This window comes from Dunckerocampus dactyliophorus, chromosome 13 (genome assembly GCF_027744805.1).
Source record: "Dunckerocampus dactyliophorus isolate RoL2022-P2 chromosome 13, RoL_Ddac_1.1, whole genome shotgun sequence".
NCBI lineage: Eukaryota > Metazoa > Chordata > Actinopteri > Syngnathiformes > Syngnathidae > Dunckerocampus > Dunckerocampus dactyliophorus.
In genome coordinates, this window is record NC_072831.1 from 5,375,917 (window position 1) to 5,391,689 (window position 15,773).

The 15,773-nt window shown below is 44.2% G+C and overlaps 1 protein-coding gene across 1 annotated transcript in view; it reads left to right on the forward strand.

The window, feature by feature from the left end:
• The window catches only part of enpep (glutamyl aminopeptidase), a 31,625-nt gene that overhangs the window by 8,363 nt on the left and 7,489 nt on the right, over positions 1 to 15,773 (forward strand). The window contains exons 9-17 of the mRNA XM_054797708.1: positions 5,814 to 5,879; positions 5,958 to 6,118; positions 6,517 to 6,599; positions 8,364 to 8,500; positions 12,725 to 12,780; positions 12,861 to 13,011; positions 14,956 to 15,029; positions 15,116 to 15,220; positions 15,341 to 15,520. Coding sequence (XP_054653683.1) covers positions 5,814 to 5,879; positions 5,958 to 6,118; positions 6,517 to 6,599; positions 8,364 to 8,500; positions 12,725 to 12,780; positions 12,861 to 13,011; positions 14,956 to 15,029; positions 15,116 to 15,220; positions 15,341 to 15,520 — 1,013 coding nt within the window. The remainder of the gene's footprint in view (positions 1 to 5,813; positions 5,880 to 5,957; positions 6,119 to 6,516; positions 6,600 to 8,363; positions 8,501 to 12,724; positions 12,781 to 12,860; positions 13,012 to 14,955; positions 15,030 to 15,115; positions 15,221 to 15,340; positions 15,521 to 15,773) is intronic.

Here is a 15,773-nt window from a genome sequence, read left to right on the forward strand (position 1 = left end):
GTACACTGTGGTCGGTTGGAGACCACAGTGCCGCGATGTTCTTGATGCAGAATACCGGAAGCAAGTGTCTCTTCTTCAGACATTTACTCAACATGACTGAGGATAGAACTACATCTACTGGTCACACTTGGAATTACAGTTTACTCTCCATGCCTTCTCCATGATGACCAGAATGTGACCATGAAGCTATATCTGTCACGAGTGGCAGAAGCCACAGCAGGAAAATTAGGATCCCAACGCAAGACTAGGACGACTTCAAAATACAAAATAAAGTTTAATAACAAAAAGAGTCCAAACAGGTAAAGTACAACAAAGGAAAATCCACTCTGGGTAACAAACATAAAACACTGACAGCAGAAGGCTGTCAGGAAAAAACTAGAAGTAACAACAGAAAAACGCTGAAGGCAAACCAACAGGAAAACACTAGTAAATACTGAGCAAGCAAGTACAAGTACAGGTAGCGGGCCAGAAAGCAGGGAAAAGGTAGTGGAGCCGGACTGAGCGGTAGCAAGGAACGGGAGGTCAGGAAGTCAAGGAGTACAATCTGGCACTGGTAGATTGTTTGGCTGCAGCTTAAGAAGGGAGGAGGTAATGAGCTGCAGGTGTGTGTGATTAGGTCTGGGTCATGTTCAGGGATGTGCTGCAACACAAAAACAGCAGAGGGCAGCAGAGCAGAATGCAGAACATGACAGTATGTCCCCCCCTCATAAGACGCCTCCTGGCGGCTTACCTGGCTTGTTAGGATGGAGACGGTGGAAGTCGCTTATGAGTGACGGATCCAAGATAAGGGAGCGGGAGACCCAAGAACGCTCCTCAGGGCCGTAACCCTCCCAGTCGACCAGGTACTGGAATCCTCTGCCCCTCCTTCGGGAGTCCAAGATAGCCTTCACCGTGTATGCTGGATGGCCATCGATCAGGCGCGGCGGAGGAGGCGACTCGGCCGGGGGGCACAGGTGACTGGAGGACACAGGTTTGAGGCAGGAGACGTGGAATACCGGGTGTACTTTGAGTGCTGGAGGTAGTTTAAGTCTGACGGAGGAGGGACTGATGATGGAGTCGATCTTGTACGGTCCCACAAATCTGGGTGCCAGCTTCCGGCTGGTTCCGGCCAACGGTAAGTCCCTGGATGACAACCAGACTTCCTGGCCGACCTGGTAGACGGGTGCCGGGATCCTGTGGCGGTCGGCCAGGCGTCGATTACGGTCCGCCGTGCGGTTCAGCGCAGCTATTGTCTCCCGCCATACTCTTCGGGCGCGGCGCAGGTGGACTTGGACCGATGGCACCGACACTTCCGCCTCCTGGGACGGAAAAAGAGGAGGCTGGTATCCATTAGCGACTTTGAAGGGTGACATACCTGTGGCCGAGCTGACAAGAGTGTTGTGCGCGTATTCCACCCAGGGGAGGTGGATGGACCAGGATGACGGGTGTCGGTGGCAGACGCAGCGTAAGGCCGCCTCGAGGTCCTGGTTGGCCCGCTCTGTCTGGCCGTTGGTCTGTGGATGGTGACCGGATGATAGGCTCACCGATGCCCCGAGTAACTTGCAGAAGGACTTCCACACCTTGGAAGTGAATTGGGGTCCTCTGTCGGAGACGATATTGAGTGGAATGCCGTGGATGCGGAAGACATGTCTCACCAAGAGGCGAGCTGTGTCCAGTGAAGTAGGTAGTCCAGGTAATGCTATAAAATGTACCATCTTGGAAAACCGGTCAACAATGTTCAGGATTGTGGTGTTTCCTCTGGAAGGGGGTAGTCCGGTAACGAAGTCCATCGTTATATGTGACCAGGGACGGGTCGGGATGGGCAACGGTTGTAACAAGCCCGCCGGAGGTCGATTGGACGACTTATTTCTGGCGCAGACAGAGCAGGCCGCGACGAACTCCTTTACATCCGCCGCCATGGAGGGCCACCAAAACCTCTGCGCCAAAGCCAGCTGGGTTCGTCTGGTTCCTGGGTGACAGGTAACTCTGGATGCATGACCCCACTGCAATACGTCCGATCTTAGTGTCTCTGGGACAAACAATTTGCCAGCCGGACAACCCTCTGGAGGCTCCTCCCCTTCAGTTGCCTCCGACACCTTCTTCTCCACCTCCCACCGAACCGCGCCTAACACCCGGGCCACAGGTATGATGGTCTCCGGCGCTGTTCCCTCCTCCGTGGAACTGAAGACTCTGGAAAGGGCGTCGGGTTTAATATTGCGTGATCCGGGTCTGTAGGTGATGGAAAAATTGAAGCGTGTTAGGAACAGTGACCAACGGGCTTGTCTGGCATTAAGTCTCTGGGCGGTTCTGATGTAGGACAAGTTCTTGTGGTCGGTGATAACTATAAATGGATGAACTGCACCCTCCAGCCAGTGCCGCCACTCCCGCAGCGCGAGAACGATGGCCAACAGCTCCCTGTTGCCCACATCGTAGTTTCCTTCAGCCTGTGTGAGGCGACGCGAGAAGAAGGCGCAAGGATGCAGTTTCTGGTCGACCGGGGACCGCTGGGACAGGACGGCTCCCACTCCCGTATCAGAAGCGTCAACCTCAACAGAAAATTGTAAGTTAGGATCAGGATGTACCAGAACCGGAGCGGACGTAAACAATGTTTTGAGTGTGTTAAACGCAGAATTAGCCTCTGGGGTCCATACAAACGGAATTTTTGGTGATGTAAGCCTAGTCAGAGGTCCTGCTTTGCTGCTGAAATTACGTATGAATCGCCTGTAGAAGTTGGCGAACCCGAGGAACCTCTGCAAATGCTTCCTTGATTTAGGAGTAGGCCACTCGACCACCGCCTGGATCTTGGCGGGATCGGCACGCAGCTGACCCTTCTCCACAATGTACCCCAGAAATGGCACCGAAGTGGCGTGAAAGTCGCACTTCTCTGCCTTCACATAGAGCCTATTTTCCATTAATCGCTGGAGAACTAGTCGGACATGAGTGATGTGGTCTTGCAGATTCCTGGAAAAGATAAGTATGTCATCTAGATATACAAAACAGAATTGATTTATCATGTCGCTGAGGACGTCATTAATGAGGTTTTGGAACACCGCCGGGGCGTTCGTGAGCCCAAAAGGCATAACCAGATATTCGAAGTGCCCCAGCGGTGTGTTAAACGCGGTCTTCCACTCATCTCCATCCTTAATGCGTACCAGATGGTAGGCGTTGCGGAGGTCTAATTTCGAAAAAATGCGTGCTGAATGTAAGGCGGAAAAGGCAGAATCCATGAGTGGCAAAGAGTAGCTATTGCGGACAGTAATGCTATTGAGCCCCCGGTAGTCGATACAGGGCCGAAGGGATTTGTCCTTTTTGGCGACAAAGAAAAAACCCGCCCCAAGTGGCGAGGAAGAGGGTCGAATAAGACCGGCTGCTAGCGAAGAAGATATATATTCCTTGAGCGCCTTTTGTTCTGGAGTGGAAATGTTATACAATTTGGCGCTCGGAAAGGTGGCGTTAGGCAGTAATTCTATGGCACAGTCGTATGGTCGATGAGGGGGAAGTGTCTGAGCACGGTCCTTGCTGAACACTTGCTTTAAGTCGTGGTATTCGCTAGGAATACCTGTAAGATCTATCTCCTCCTCTGGGAAATTGAAAGAGGGAACATCGGACCGAGCCGAACGGAGGCAGTTAGCATGACAAAAGGGGCTCCAACTGGAGACGTGCAACTTGTTCCAATCTATGAGGGGATTGTGAAGCTTAAGCCAGGTTAGCCCCAAAACTAGTGGCGCGGACTGGGAGGGCATGACGTAAAAGCGGATGGTTTCGGAGTGATTACCTGAGAGATGGAGAGTAAGCGGTTCGGTTTGGTGTGTAATGGCCGCCAGGAAGCGCCTATCCAAAGACCAGACCTCTTTACTAGCAGGCAACTTAATCATACTGATATTATTTTTGAGAACAAACGCTGTGTCCAAAAAACAGTCATCAGCGCCCGAGTCAATAAGGGCGGCTATGTCAATGCTACTACCCTTGTTAATGACTATTCCCTTAATTAGAAGTCTCTTGAAGGGAACTTCCTCTGCTGTAGTGGCTGAGTTCTGGAGATACTCACAGCTCCCCATGACTGGGCTGTCCTCCGGAACAGGTTGGTTGCTCCTGGGTTTAAGCTTCGGCTCCGCTGCTGATCCAGGAGTCGATCCCTGGTGACGATGGGGTCGAATAGGGCATTGGAAGAGTCGATGCCCCGGATTACCGCAGTAGAGGCACAGGTCCAGCTTGCGACGACGTGCTCTTTCCTCGGCGGCGAGGCGTCGTCCTCCGAGTTGCATAGGAACCTCTGGCGGTGCGGCCACAGCGTCCCCGATGCCTGGTTCGAGCGTCTGTCCCTCCGGAGGAGGAAATGGTATCCTTGTCGGGGTCGACACCCTGCCGTAGTATCCCTCCTTGGCGTACTTTCTCACCCTTTCCTTCATGCGATTCTCTAATTCAATAGCCAAGTTAATAAGGCCGTTAAGGGAAGTAGTGTTGTCCTTGGCGACTAACTCATCCTTAATGTGTGCGTCGAGTGCCTTGCGAAAAATACTTCGAAGGACGGTATCGGGATACCCACTCTCTACAGCGAGCACACGGAAGTCAATTGAAAAATCCGCCACTGGGCGTCCTCTCTGCTTCATATCTAATAGCTGACTAGCTGCTTCCATTCCCCGAATGGGGTGATGAAACACACATCTCATTTCTTCTAGGAACATAGGTAAGGAGGTGCGTATGGCAGGCATAGACGTGCTCGCAACCATAGCCCACGTAGCGGCTCTACCCGAGAGTAAACTCATTATGAACGCTACCTTAGATTGGTCCGATGAGTACGTGGTGGGTTGCTGGTCAAACACGAGAGAACACTGGTGTAAGAACTGGTTGCAGGAGTCCGAGTCTCCAGAGAAGCGAGAAGGGTGAGGAATATTTGGCTCACGCTGCTGATGAGGCACAGGTGCGTGTGCAGCTGCGCCATTAGGTGTATCCAAGGTGTGTGGGGACGTACCGACCTCTGGTGGCGGGTGAGAGGAGGTACTGGCAAGGCGCTGGTTTAGGGCATCCATTCCAGCGGATAGCACCGATATGGCCTCCATGATGCCTTGGAGAGACTTCTCGTGACCACCGACTAGTTGGCCTTGATGCGCCAGGGCCGAGCGGAAGTGCTCCATGTCTGCGGGATCCATCTTGGCCAGATTGTTCTGTCACGAGTGGCAGAAGCCACAGCAGGAAAATTAGGATCCCAACGCAAGACTAGGACGACTTCAAAATACAAAATAAAGTTTAATAACAAAAAGAGTCCAAACAGGTAAAGTACAACAAAGGAAAATCCACTCTGGGTAACAAACATAAAACACTGACAGCAGAAGGCTGTCAGGAAAAAACTAGAAGTAACAACAGAAAAACGCTGAAGGCAAACCAACAGGAAAACACTAGTAAATACTGAGCAAGCAAGTACAAGTACAGGTAGCGGGCCAGAAAGCAGGGAAAAGGTAGTGGAGCCGGACTGAGCGGTAGCAAGGAACGGGAGGTCAGGAAGTAAAGGAGTACAATCTGGCACTGGTAGATTGTTTGGCTGCAGCTTAAGAAGGGAGGAGGTAATGAGCTGCAGGTGTGTGTGATTAGGTCTGGGTCATGTTCAGGGATGTGCTGCAACACAAAAACAGCAGAGGGCAGCAGAGCAGAATGCAGAACATGACAATATCACTGTATAAGCCGCAGGGTTGAAAGCATGACAAAAAAGTAACGAATTATACACCGGAAGTTATCATACAAACAGACAGTGGGTCCATGGAAGTGTTTTTTCAAATGGACTAAAATGCATTGTTCTCAGATTTGAGTAAATTTAGTCTTCTTTCTTGTTCCAACAGAAATATTTAAAAGACTACTACTTCAAGAACGCCAAGACAGCCAACTTTTGGGCTTCCCTTGCAAATGTGTGGTGAAGCTTATATCTGATGAGCACTTTCTATTGGGCACTCATCCTTACACAACAGACATTCTCATCTGCATAGGTGAGTGGGTTGCCAGTTGCAGAGGTTATGGACACATGGACCAAACAGATGGGCTATCCAGTAGTGGACCTCACTGTCACAGAAGCAAATGCCAAACTGAGCCAAAAGCGCTTCCTCCTGGATCCTAATGCTGATGCCAACCAGCCCCCTTCACCTCTTGGGTAAGAAATACAAAAGGAACACTTGAACAATTAAACATCTCCACAGCATCGTCATATCAACTGGGGATGGTTTGATACCACTTTTCCTGTTCGATGCCAATCTTGAACGTGGTGTATCTGTCGATACTAGTACCTTTCCGATACCTTCTTAAATTTGGCCCGTATCCAACCCATACCGGTTCGGGTCGGACCACCCCAACTATCAACATTTCACAATTTCTTCATTGAACCTGACAAATCATAGAAAACGTTTGGAAATTTTAATATAATAAAAATTGGGGATAAAACCTGTACTAGCAATCACAAAAAAATCCAGCGAATTTCTGGAGGACTAAAGAGTTAAAGATGTACCGTGTTACAGTATTTGATCATAATGTATTTAACTGTTTTTACCACAGTTACACATGGACGATCCCGGTCAAATGGCATTCTCTGAGGAGTGATAAGAACATGTCAACCATGTTTAACATGAGCAGCACAGGTAGGATGCCCTACTTCATTCATTGTTAGCTTGTCTGTATGGTATTTGTGGGTTTACTGACTGCCAGTGCCATCTGATGGGTAGAAGCAGGGGTTCTACTCTGATTCGTACCTGAATGAGGGTGAGATAGACACATTATTTTGCTACTCGACACCCAACACACCATGGCTGCACCTAAAAATGTTCTCAGTTGAAATAATGAACAGAATATATGACAATATTCACGACGAACGAGTTTGATTTACTCGCAAACCAAGCTGCTACCATGATTTTAAGGCCCTGGACACCATATTCCATGAACAATCCACAAAGCACCTGAACCTTGACAGACACTCGCTAAAACCCTGGTGAAGCTAAAGAGATGGTACCATGTTAAATGACCAGGGGACCAAAAAATGCTGTTAAAACTCTGAAATTTGGGGTACTGAAAGAGCTTGACTCACTTTCCCAAGCAGGGTGAGAGGGCTTATAGTCCCAAAATAGTACCCTTTGGTCTCCTGTCTGCTTTTGACTCTGGGTTATAATGTAAAAATACAATTTATTCATAGTCTCTCCAACCTCCAGCCTGTACTGGCATCAGCTAGGTTGCGTCAGTGTTGCTATAGTAACTAGATCTGCAACAATTAATCAATGATTAATCGGTTTACTCAATTAATCAGCAACACTTTTGGTATTCGATGAATTGTTTTTTATTTTTAAATGTAAATATCCTCTGATGGGCCGGGTTAGCATGTTGGGTTAGCATGTTGGCCAACACAGTCTGGAGATCGGGTTCGATTCTCCCTTGGGCATTTCTGTGTGGAGTTTGCATGTTCTCCCCGTGCGTGTGTGGGTTTTCTCGGGGTACTCTGGTTTCCTCCCACATTGCAAAAACATGCATGTTAGGTTAATTGGAGACTCTAAATTGTCCATAGGTATGAATGTGAGTGTGAATGGTTGTTTGTCTATATGTTCCCTGTGATTGGCTGGCAACCAGTCCAGGGTGTACCCCGCCTGTTGCCCGAAGTCAGCTGGGATAGGCTCCAGCATGCCCCCGCAACCCTAAAGAGGAGAAGCGGTATAGAAAATGGATGGATGGATATCCTCTGATTTCAGCCTCTCAAATGTGACCTATTATACGTCAGCTTTGACTTTGGAAAAGAGTGAAAAGAGTCTTTTCTGATATGTTTCCGGCCAAACCACCAACTGTTTGTGTTTGGTTCATATTGATTTGGTCCGTCTGGGGCCTAACCAATTAATCAGATTAATCGGAACAACAAACTTCAGATTAATTGACTAAGAAAATAACCGTTAGTTGTAGCCCTAATGGTAACTGATACGCGGAACAATATACACATGCTATATATCCATGTAACCGAAAGAATGTCAGTGAAAAGCTCGGCCAGGCCAGTTTTTGGAAAACAGAACACAATTGAAACCACAAGCACTGAAATGGGCAAATGTCGATACTAAATAAACAGTCTAAGACCAGCATATGTGATGAATACTTTCATAACACAAAACACACAAATTTAGCAGCGTTTGAAAGCTAACACTAGCACTAGCACTAGCACTAGCAGTGTCATTCCTCTACCGACAAGCATCTTTATTTACGCTTACCCAGAAACAAAGATTTCTACATTTTCACATTTACAGTATAGAAGAAAAATGTTATGTTGGCGATGTCTTTTTCTGGCCAGCCTCTCAAAGCCAAGTTTTAAGACGTAAATCCCACTGAAATGATCTGGGTTTTAGCTTTCACTCACATCTTTTCATGTTTTGCAGAGCATGTTGTAAACGGCTACTCACCTTCAGTGGATGGTCTGCTGAAGGTCAACAATGATCACATAGGATTCTACCGAGTCAACCATGAAGACCGCATGTGGAACGCTATTAGCCAGCAGCTTCAAAACAACCACTTGGTACGTCTTTACACATCGGCTTATGCACGCGCTTCACTGGGCCATTAAATTGACCAGCAGCATTTGCTAATATAGCTAGTATTATTTTGTATTTTTTAGTTAGTTATTTGTCAAGCAAGACTTGGAAAGAGAGCTATTACTGTGTGAACCTCTGAGAAGCCTATCTGAATTTGTGAATTTGGTTGTAGATAGTATTTTGTAAAAAAACAATTCTATAATTGCAGAGGGCGCATACGTTAAATGTTTTGAAATTAGAGCTGCGGCAATTAATCGGATATCCAATCATTTTTTAATTAAAAAATGTAAATATGATGATTTCAGCCTCTCAGATGTGAATCGTTTTTAATTTCCTTAGTCATCCATGAAAGCAGACCTATTAGGCTTAGACAGACTTTATTGATCCACAAGGAAAATTGCTCGGTTACAGTAGCTCAATTGCAGAAGAAAAAGACAAACACTTCAATAAAATGCAATGCAATGTGAATCAAATAATACAATGAAAATAATATAAGATATATAAAAAGAATAAAGGAATATAAGATAAACAAGATTTGCATATTTGCAAATGTTGTGTAGAAACATGGTAAATACAAGTAAATTTACAATACAGCGCAATAATGTTGTGAGTTACCTTTTACAGGCAGGGGAGGTATTGTAGATCTGGATGGAATAAATCAAGTCCTGTAGCTTTTACTGTGGGAACAGAACTGGAGGAGTCTGTTGGAGAATAAGCTCTGCTGCCCCTCTATTGTCTGATGGAGTAGAGGAGTGGTGTTGTCCCTGATGGATAGCAGTTTGTCCAGTGTCCTCCTGTCTCTCACTGTTACAAACGCCTCCAACTGAGTGCGGGTAACTTGCACGGTTTTCCGGATCAGTTTGTCCATCGGGTTTATGTCCTTTTTGCTGGTGCTGCTCCCCCAACAAACCACAGCCAAGTATAGGGCACTGGCAACCACAGGCTGGTAGAAGATTGAAAACCTTAACCTCGCTGGGGGTTAATTTTGACCTGTCAAAACAAGATATTCACACACATCAGCTTTGTCATTGGAAAAAAGTGAGTTTTGCCTCTATTGTGATATGATGCGGCCCAAACCACGAACTGTTTGCGTTTGGTTCCTATTAATTTGAGCCTCACCGAGCCTCACCAGAGCCTCATCGATTTCTCGATTAATCCAAACAACAAGCTTCAGATTACTCGACAACCTTTAGTGAAATCATAAGGCAAAAATAAATACACTAAGTTCCCTACTAACGAACATCCGACTTTCGGAGATATGAACACAAGCCGACTACTCTATATTTTCATGTGTTTTGCCTTATAAGTCCATATTTATACTGCTAAATGCTTGACCAGCAGAGGGCACTGTAACACTGCTAATGGGACCAACAGACGCCTGGGTTAGAAAGCTACATTGTAGTTGTATGATACAACCCGGACAGAGCATGTGATTAAGGTTTATGAAGAGTTAATAGGCCTGCTTAATTCTACACCACCCACAGAACACTACCTCTTTTAGAAGAGTCTAACCACGACGATATTTTGTCCTTTTTTCAATAACTCCTCCTCCAACTCCACCACAACAACGTATGCTCGACCACTCCTCTTCAAAGGTAAATAACATTTATCATTACGTATTATTATATCACTTTTATTATTGTTTTTTCATTAATTATCCTCGTTTAATATTACTACTGCATCCAAACTCATATTTACATACATACACATATACTGTATATGTATACACGTACATGTAGTACCTATATCATTGCTAATATTACCTTTTCCCCTACTTAAAAACAATTCAACATAAGAACGGTCGTCTGGAACCAATTGTGTTCGTTAGTTGGGGACTTAGTGTAGTTAAAAGTTGCATATCTCATTGGCAGAGCGAGTGCCCTGGTTTTCGCTAATGAAAATATGGTCACCCTATCTTTGTCACTTTGTAGATGAACACTGAGGCTGATGAACAACTAGCGATTGTTTTTATTATGTACTTTTAATGTTTTTTTGTTACGCACTTCATGCGTTTTTATGCGTTGACCTTGGTTGACGGTGGTTGCCAGCGAACGCTTCTGTTTGTCAGCTTCTGTTCTGTCTGAGTTGCAACAGAGAACAACTTATACTTTAAACTTAGCAACGCAATCAAATTGAAATAAATAAAGCATATTTTGTTAGATTTGTTGAAATCCTTTGCCCATCATCCACAATCCTTATGTGAAACATGAACACATATTTCGTTCCCTTTTCTGTACGTTCTAACAAGAGAAAACAAGTTAACAGTGAACGCCACGAGAGGCACCTATTTCGACCATAAAGCCTGAAAAAAAGGCTCTAAAAAATCCCCAACAGTGTTCCATTTACACAACTGACCTGTACATTAACCAAGCTACAGCGATGTTGTTATTGTAGCAGCTAACACGAAAAACTATACTTATCTGGCGCAGTAACACAACGCCTTGGTAGTCTCAGTGTCACACACGACGTCTCAAGCCACTGCAACGGGGCAGACGAAAGAGTGGATACTACTAGCTCTCAATCTCGCTATGAAGATGCCCGTTTGCTGTCAGCAGTTTTTACCTGAGGACTGAAAGACTGAAAGACACAGCCATCCCGATGAGAGCGGACATTGTAAGTGTCGTCGCTGCTGTTGACGGAAGTAGCCTTAGCTCCTATGGGCTATGTGAAATCAATGCACCTAGGAAAGAAGTTCTGGTAGTGTTTTAAACCATCAAAATATGGCAAGATAGTGTAAGTATTACATGTTATCATCAGTGTACCTGTTAATGCACGATCACAGCATGTACATAAAATGATAAAAAGTTATTAGAGGGTTTTTTTAGAGGGCTTTATTGTCAAAATAGGTAGCTCCCATGACGTGCAGTGTTAGCTGGCTCATACTAACTCGTTTTCTCTCGTTTGAATGCACACAAAAGGGAAATAAATACTGTATGTGTTCATGTTTCACATAAGGATTGTGGATGATGGGCAACATTTTTTAAAAAAGTGCAGTTTTCCTCTAAAGTCATAAAATGCACTTAAAACAGTGATAACAAATTCATAAAAGAACATGTTGAAAAACATATGCCTCAAACCATCGCAACTTTTGCCGCAACTTTTTGAAAAAGGTGCAGTGAAATTAGGCATTTTAGGCCGCAACAATCACCAACAAAATCCTGGAGGCGCTGCTTCTTCCTGAAACTAAAATATGCAGTTAATATACAGTACAGTACAATACATCATTAACTCATTCAATGCCAAAGACGTAGTTATACGTTTTTCTAAACCCAAAACCCCTAAGCCCAACAACGTAATTATACATCTTTTAGGGTTTTTTTTGCGCTAGAGGCAAAAAAGGGTGATGATGCAACTCTCCACTAATGGATTTCACTTCAGAGCAACTTTAAGCCAGACAAACGGCCACAGTGCATTTGATGAGAGCTCAGCAGAGATCATGTGGACGGAAAAAACACACATGACAGAAAGGAGGAAGTGAGAGAGCGTGGAGGATTGTAGCATGCAGAGGGTTACGCCTCGTAACGCCTGCACACACACACACACGCGCACACATGCACTAGCACACACACACACGCTTGCACACACATAGTTGAGTTCCTAATGTGAAAATTGTAAATAGTTCATGGTGTTATATTTGTAAATAAATTGTTGTTTTGATGTAAACAACCCTTATTTTGTGTTGTTTATCTTCTGTCTGTCACAAAAGCAAAAAATACTTGTGTCAAAATGAAAGCTATGCTTGAAATGAATCTTTTCACAAAAAGCTGGTTTTCTCCCTTTTCTAGTCGGGAACTGATGTTTTTCTGAAACTTACCTATGTTCTACTGCTGATTACTAAAGGAAAAAGGGAGGACCCAATTTTTTTTTTCTGATGAAAGACAGGAGACTAATCTTTCTTTTGGTAGGTTCCATGTTTATATAGTAATAGAACACAATATCCTTTGTGCCTTGACAGATCAGTCAAAATCGTCTAAAATGGCCGGTACCGTAGGGGTTGTTTTTTGAAAAATGGCTGGGATTGAATGACTTAATGGGCATAAATATCATGTTCATTTGGGGCCCTTAATGATTTATTTGAAATGTGTAAATTGTCATCTCTGTGTAGCACTTTGGTCAAGGTTGTTGTTTTAAATGTGTTTTATAGTTACTGTCATGGAATTGCATGACTGAATGACTCGAAACACATTTTTATTTCCTTGTTGAAACAGGAGTTTGATGCAGCTGATCGCACAAGCTACATTGATGATGTATTTGCTCTGGCAAGGTAACGTATGGATTATAATTACACAGTGCAAACAACATTTTACTCACCTGCATAAAATGTCATTTTATGTCATTGTTCAGGGCAGACATCATAGACTATGGCCACGCCTTCAACCTTACCGGGTACTTAACAAATGAGACTGACTACATCGTATGGGATCGTGTGGCCTCCTCTATCGCGTATGTTCGAGACATGCTGTCAGGCAATGCTGCTCTCTATCCAAAGTTTCAGGTGGGTGAGCAATAAAATGTCTTTGTATTTAAATTATATAATTGCATATGTGTACTTGAGTACGTGAGTACTCCCTCGTTTATTGCGGTTAATTGATTCCAGACCGTGATAAAGTAGGATTCCTTATTTGTAAATGGAATAATTTTGTATTTAGAGCATAGAAAACCTGTTTACAACATTCTAAATAGGGTTTTTAACATTATTAGAGCCCTCTAGGCATGAAATAACACCCCTGTAATCACCGTACACTTGTATTACTCAATATAGTGGACATAATAAGAGAAAATGAGCCATTTCAGACCACAATAAGGCTCATGCGTGTGTGTGTTGCTATAAATGTGTTCCGGCGCTAGGGGAGCTGAGTGGAAGGCGGACAGGAAGTGACAGGGGTTTCAGAGTTGAGTTTTAGCTTGGTGTGGGTTACGGCCGCAACAGGTGCTCATGTTTTTATTAGGGAGTTTTATAATTGAATTGTGCCAGTTGTGATATCATTCAAACCTGCAACAAAAGCCTGTTGAGCCTGCAAAAGCCTGCAATCAAGTCTGGTGCTTGTGTGTCTCACAGTAACATTACTGACATCTAGTGACTGGTGTAGAATACTACAGTACATATCATTCACAACGTCTTTGAATGTGTCTTCTGAATGCCTTGTGTTTGTATTTTATTTCAGCTAGTCAATTTTATGCTTGGAAATGCATAATTTTGGCAATAATTTGTTCCAAAATGCATATTTTTTGACTAATAATAGGTTGTAATCAACCACACAACAGCATGATTTAGTAATTAGTATATTTTTGGAAAATATGATAGCGTGAAGCCATACTGGACATTCATTTTTAGAGTTGCAACGGTTAGTTGACCGATATTATATTAATTTAATCTAGTTTAATTTACTATCTGTGTATAAAACAAAGAAAAGCGCAAAATGAATACAGATCCACCATCGGAGCCTGGAGCTTGTTTGATGTAATGTGTTTTTACTGTCCATTGTTTGGTTGTCGCCAAACATCTCATCTTGGACGGAATAGCAACAATGTCTTCATTGTCATTGTAGGAAGTTCTGGATATAGTTCCTTGCTGTCTTATTTTGACTGTCCTTGATTTTCAATTTGAATTGTCTTTTCTATCAAAAGTAGCCTCATGAGCAGAAATGTTACATGAAATGTCTTTTTGAATGAAGTAATGTGTTGTTATTATTAGTACAAGTCAACATGATTACCGTAAGCTCCGGTGTATAAGCCGCACGTGTCCGTGCGGACAAGCACCATAGAAAATGGTGGATGGCGCTGCAATGCTGTCTCTGTCCACCAGAGGGAGCCAGAGGAGCCCAGAGGCCAGAGGGAGGCTGACGTAATTGCAGCGCCCCAATGAATGAAGGAGTCTCGTACCGCGTCTGCCTGCTGCAATTTCATCGTTTTTTTACATTCCCACTACCCCCCACACCATTAGCGGTGTTTTGACAACCCATCACGTCCTGCCACCCCGAAGCACGGCTCCGCAAAGCATCGGCTCAAGTATGTGCTGCATGTGGACTCTTATGGCGAGCTGCCTCGCTGCTGCATGCACTCGGGGCTTCAAAGTCTATAAACTACTAAACTACTAAAGCATCGAAACACGCCCACAAATGTTGCTCAGATTGAAGCTACAGATGTCCACCATCTCCTGGTGTAAAGTATTAACTACATTAGGCATTAAATTCAGCAGTGGCTTTCATTACAAGGGAAAAAAAATGATATTGACCAATATTACATTTTTATGCCAATATCAGGCCAATAATATCGGTGTGCCGATATTATCGAACATCCCTTGTTTTCTGCTTTGCTGGTTGATTGCAAACTACTGCAAAAAAAGAATGCACAATGTGGTTGGAATAATTTTGAGTGAAACTATGAAATCTATTATCATGCTAAGTTAGTTCTAATTTTTTTCCCCGCTCTTTACTAGAAAGTTTTTCGCGACCACGTAAAAGCCATTTCATCTCAGCTTGGTTGGAATGATGAAGGAACACAGAGGCAGAGGTACAGCAGACTCATCAAGACAACATGTTCACTGGCATTTTACATTCCAAACTAGGTAGCTGTAACAGTAGCACTATTGTTTACAGGTTACTGCGGGAGACTGTGCTCAGCATTGCTTGTCAAATGGGAGATCAGGATATACTCGATGAAGCATCACACATTTTTGACCAGTGGATTAATGGAAGTCTCAGGTATGGTATAAAAGCCTGTAAAGCCAAACTAACAATGCAAAATGGTTCTTTGTAACAATGTGATTTAAGAGCAGTCCTCCCCAGTGACGGCTACATTACATGATTCTTTTTTGTTCCCAGCAATGTGGCAGTGAACCTGAGGCTGCTGGTATATCGTTATGGCATGAAGAGCGCAGAAGAAGATGCAGAAGCAAAATGGAACATTATGCTTCTGAGGTACAAAAAGGCCACCTTGGCTCAGGAAAAGGACAAGCTGCTGTATGGACTGGCGTCTGTCCAAAATGTCCAGCTTCTCTGGAGGTAATTGAAATGTTGCACGCTAACAGTTGACTCGAAAATTATACTACAGTCAGTTGGTTCCAGACCCGACTGCGATGAATGAATTTCCACGATATCGGATTCAATGTTAATAAATTGAATATTTTCATAGTTACAGTAGAGCATAGAAAACCTGCTTAGGACTTTCTAAATACAGTTTTTAGCATTATTAGAGCCCTGCAGACATGAAATAACACACCTATAGTCACCTTTACACTCCTATTATGCATTTTTT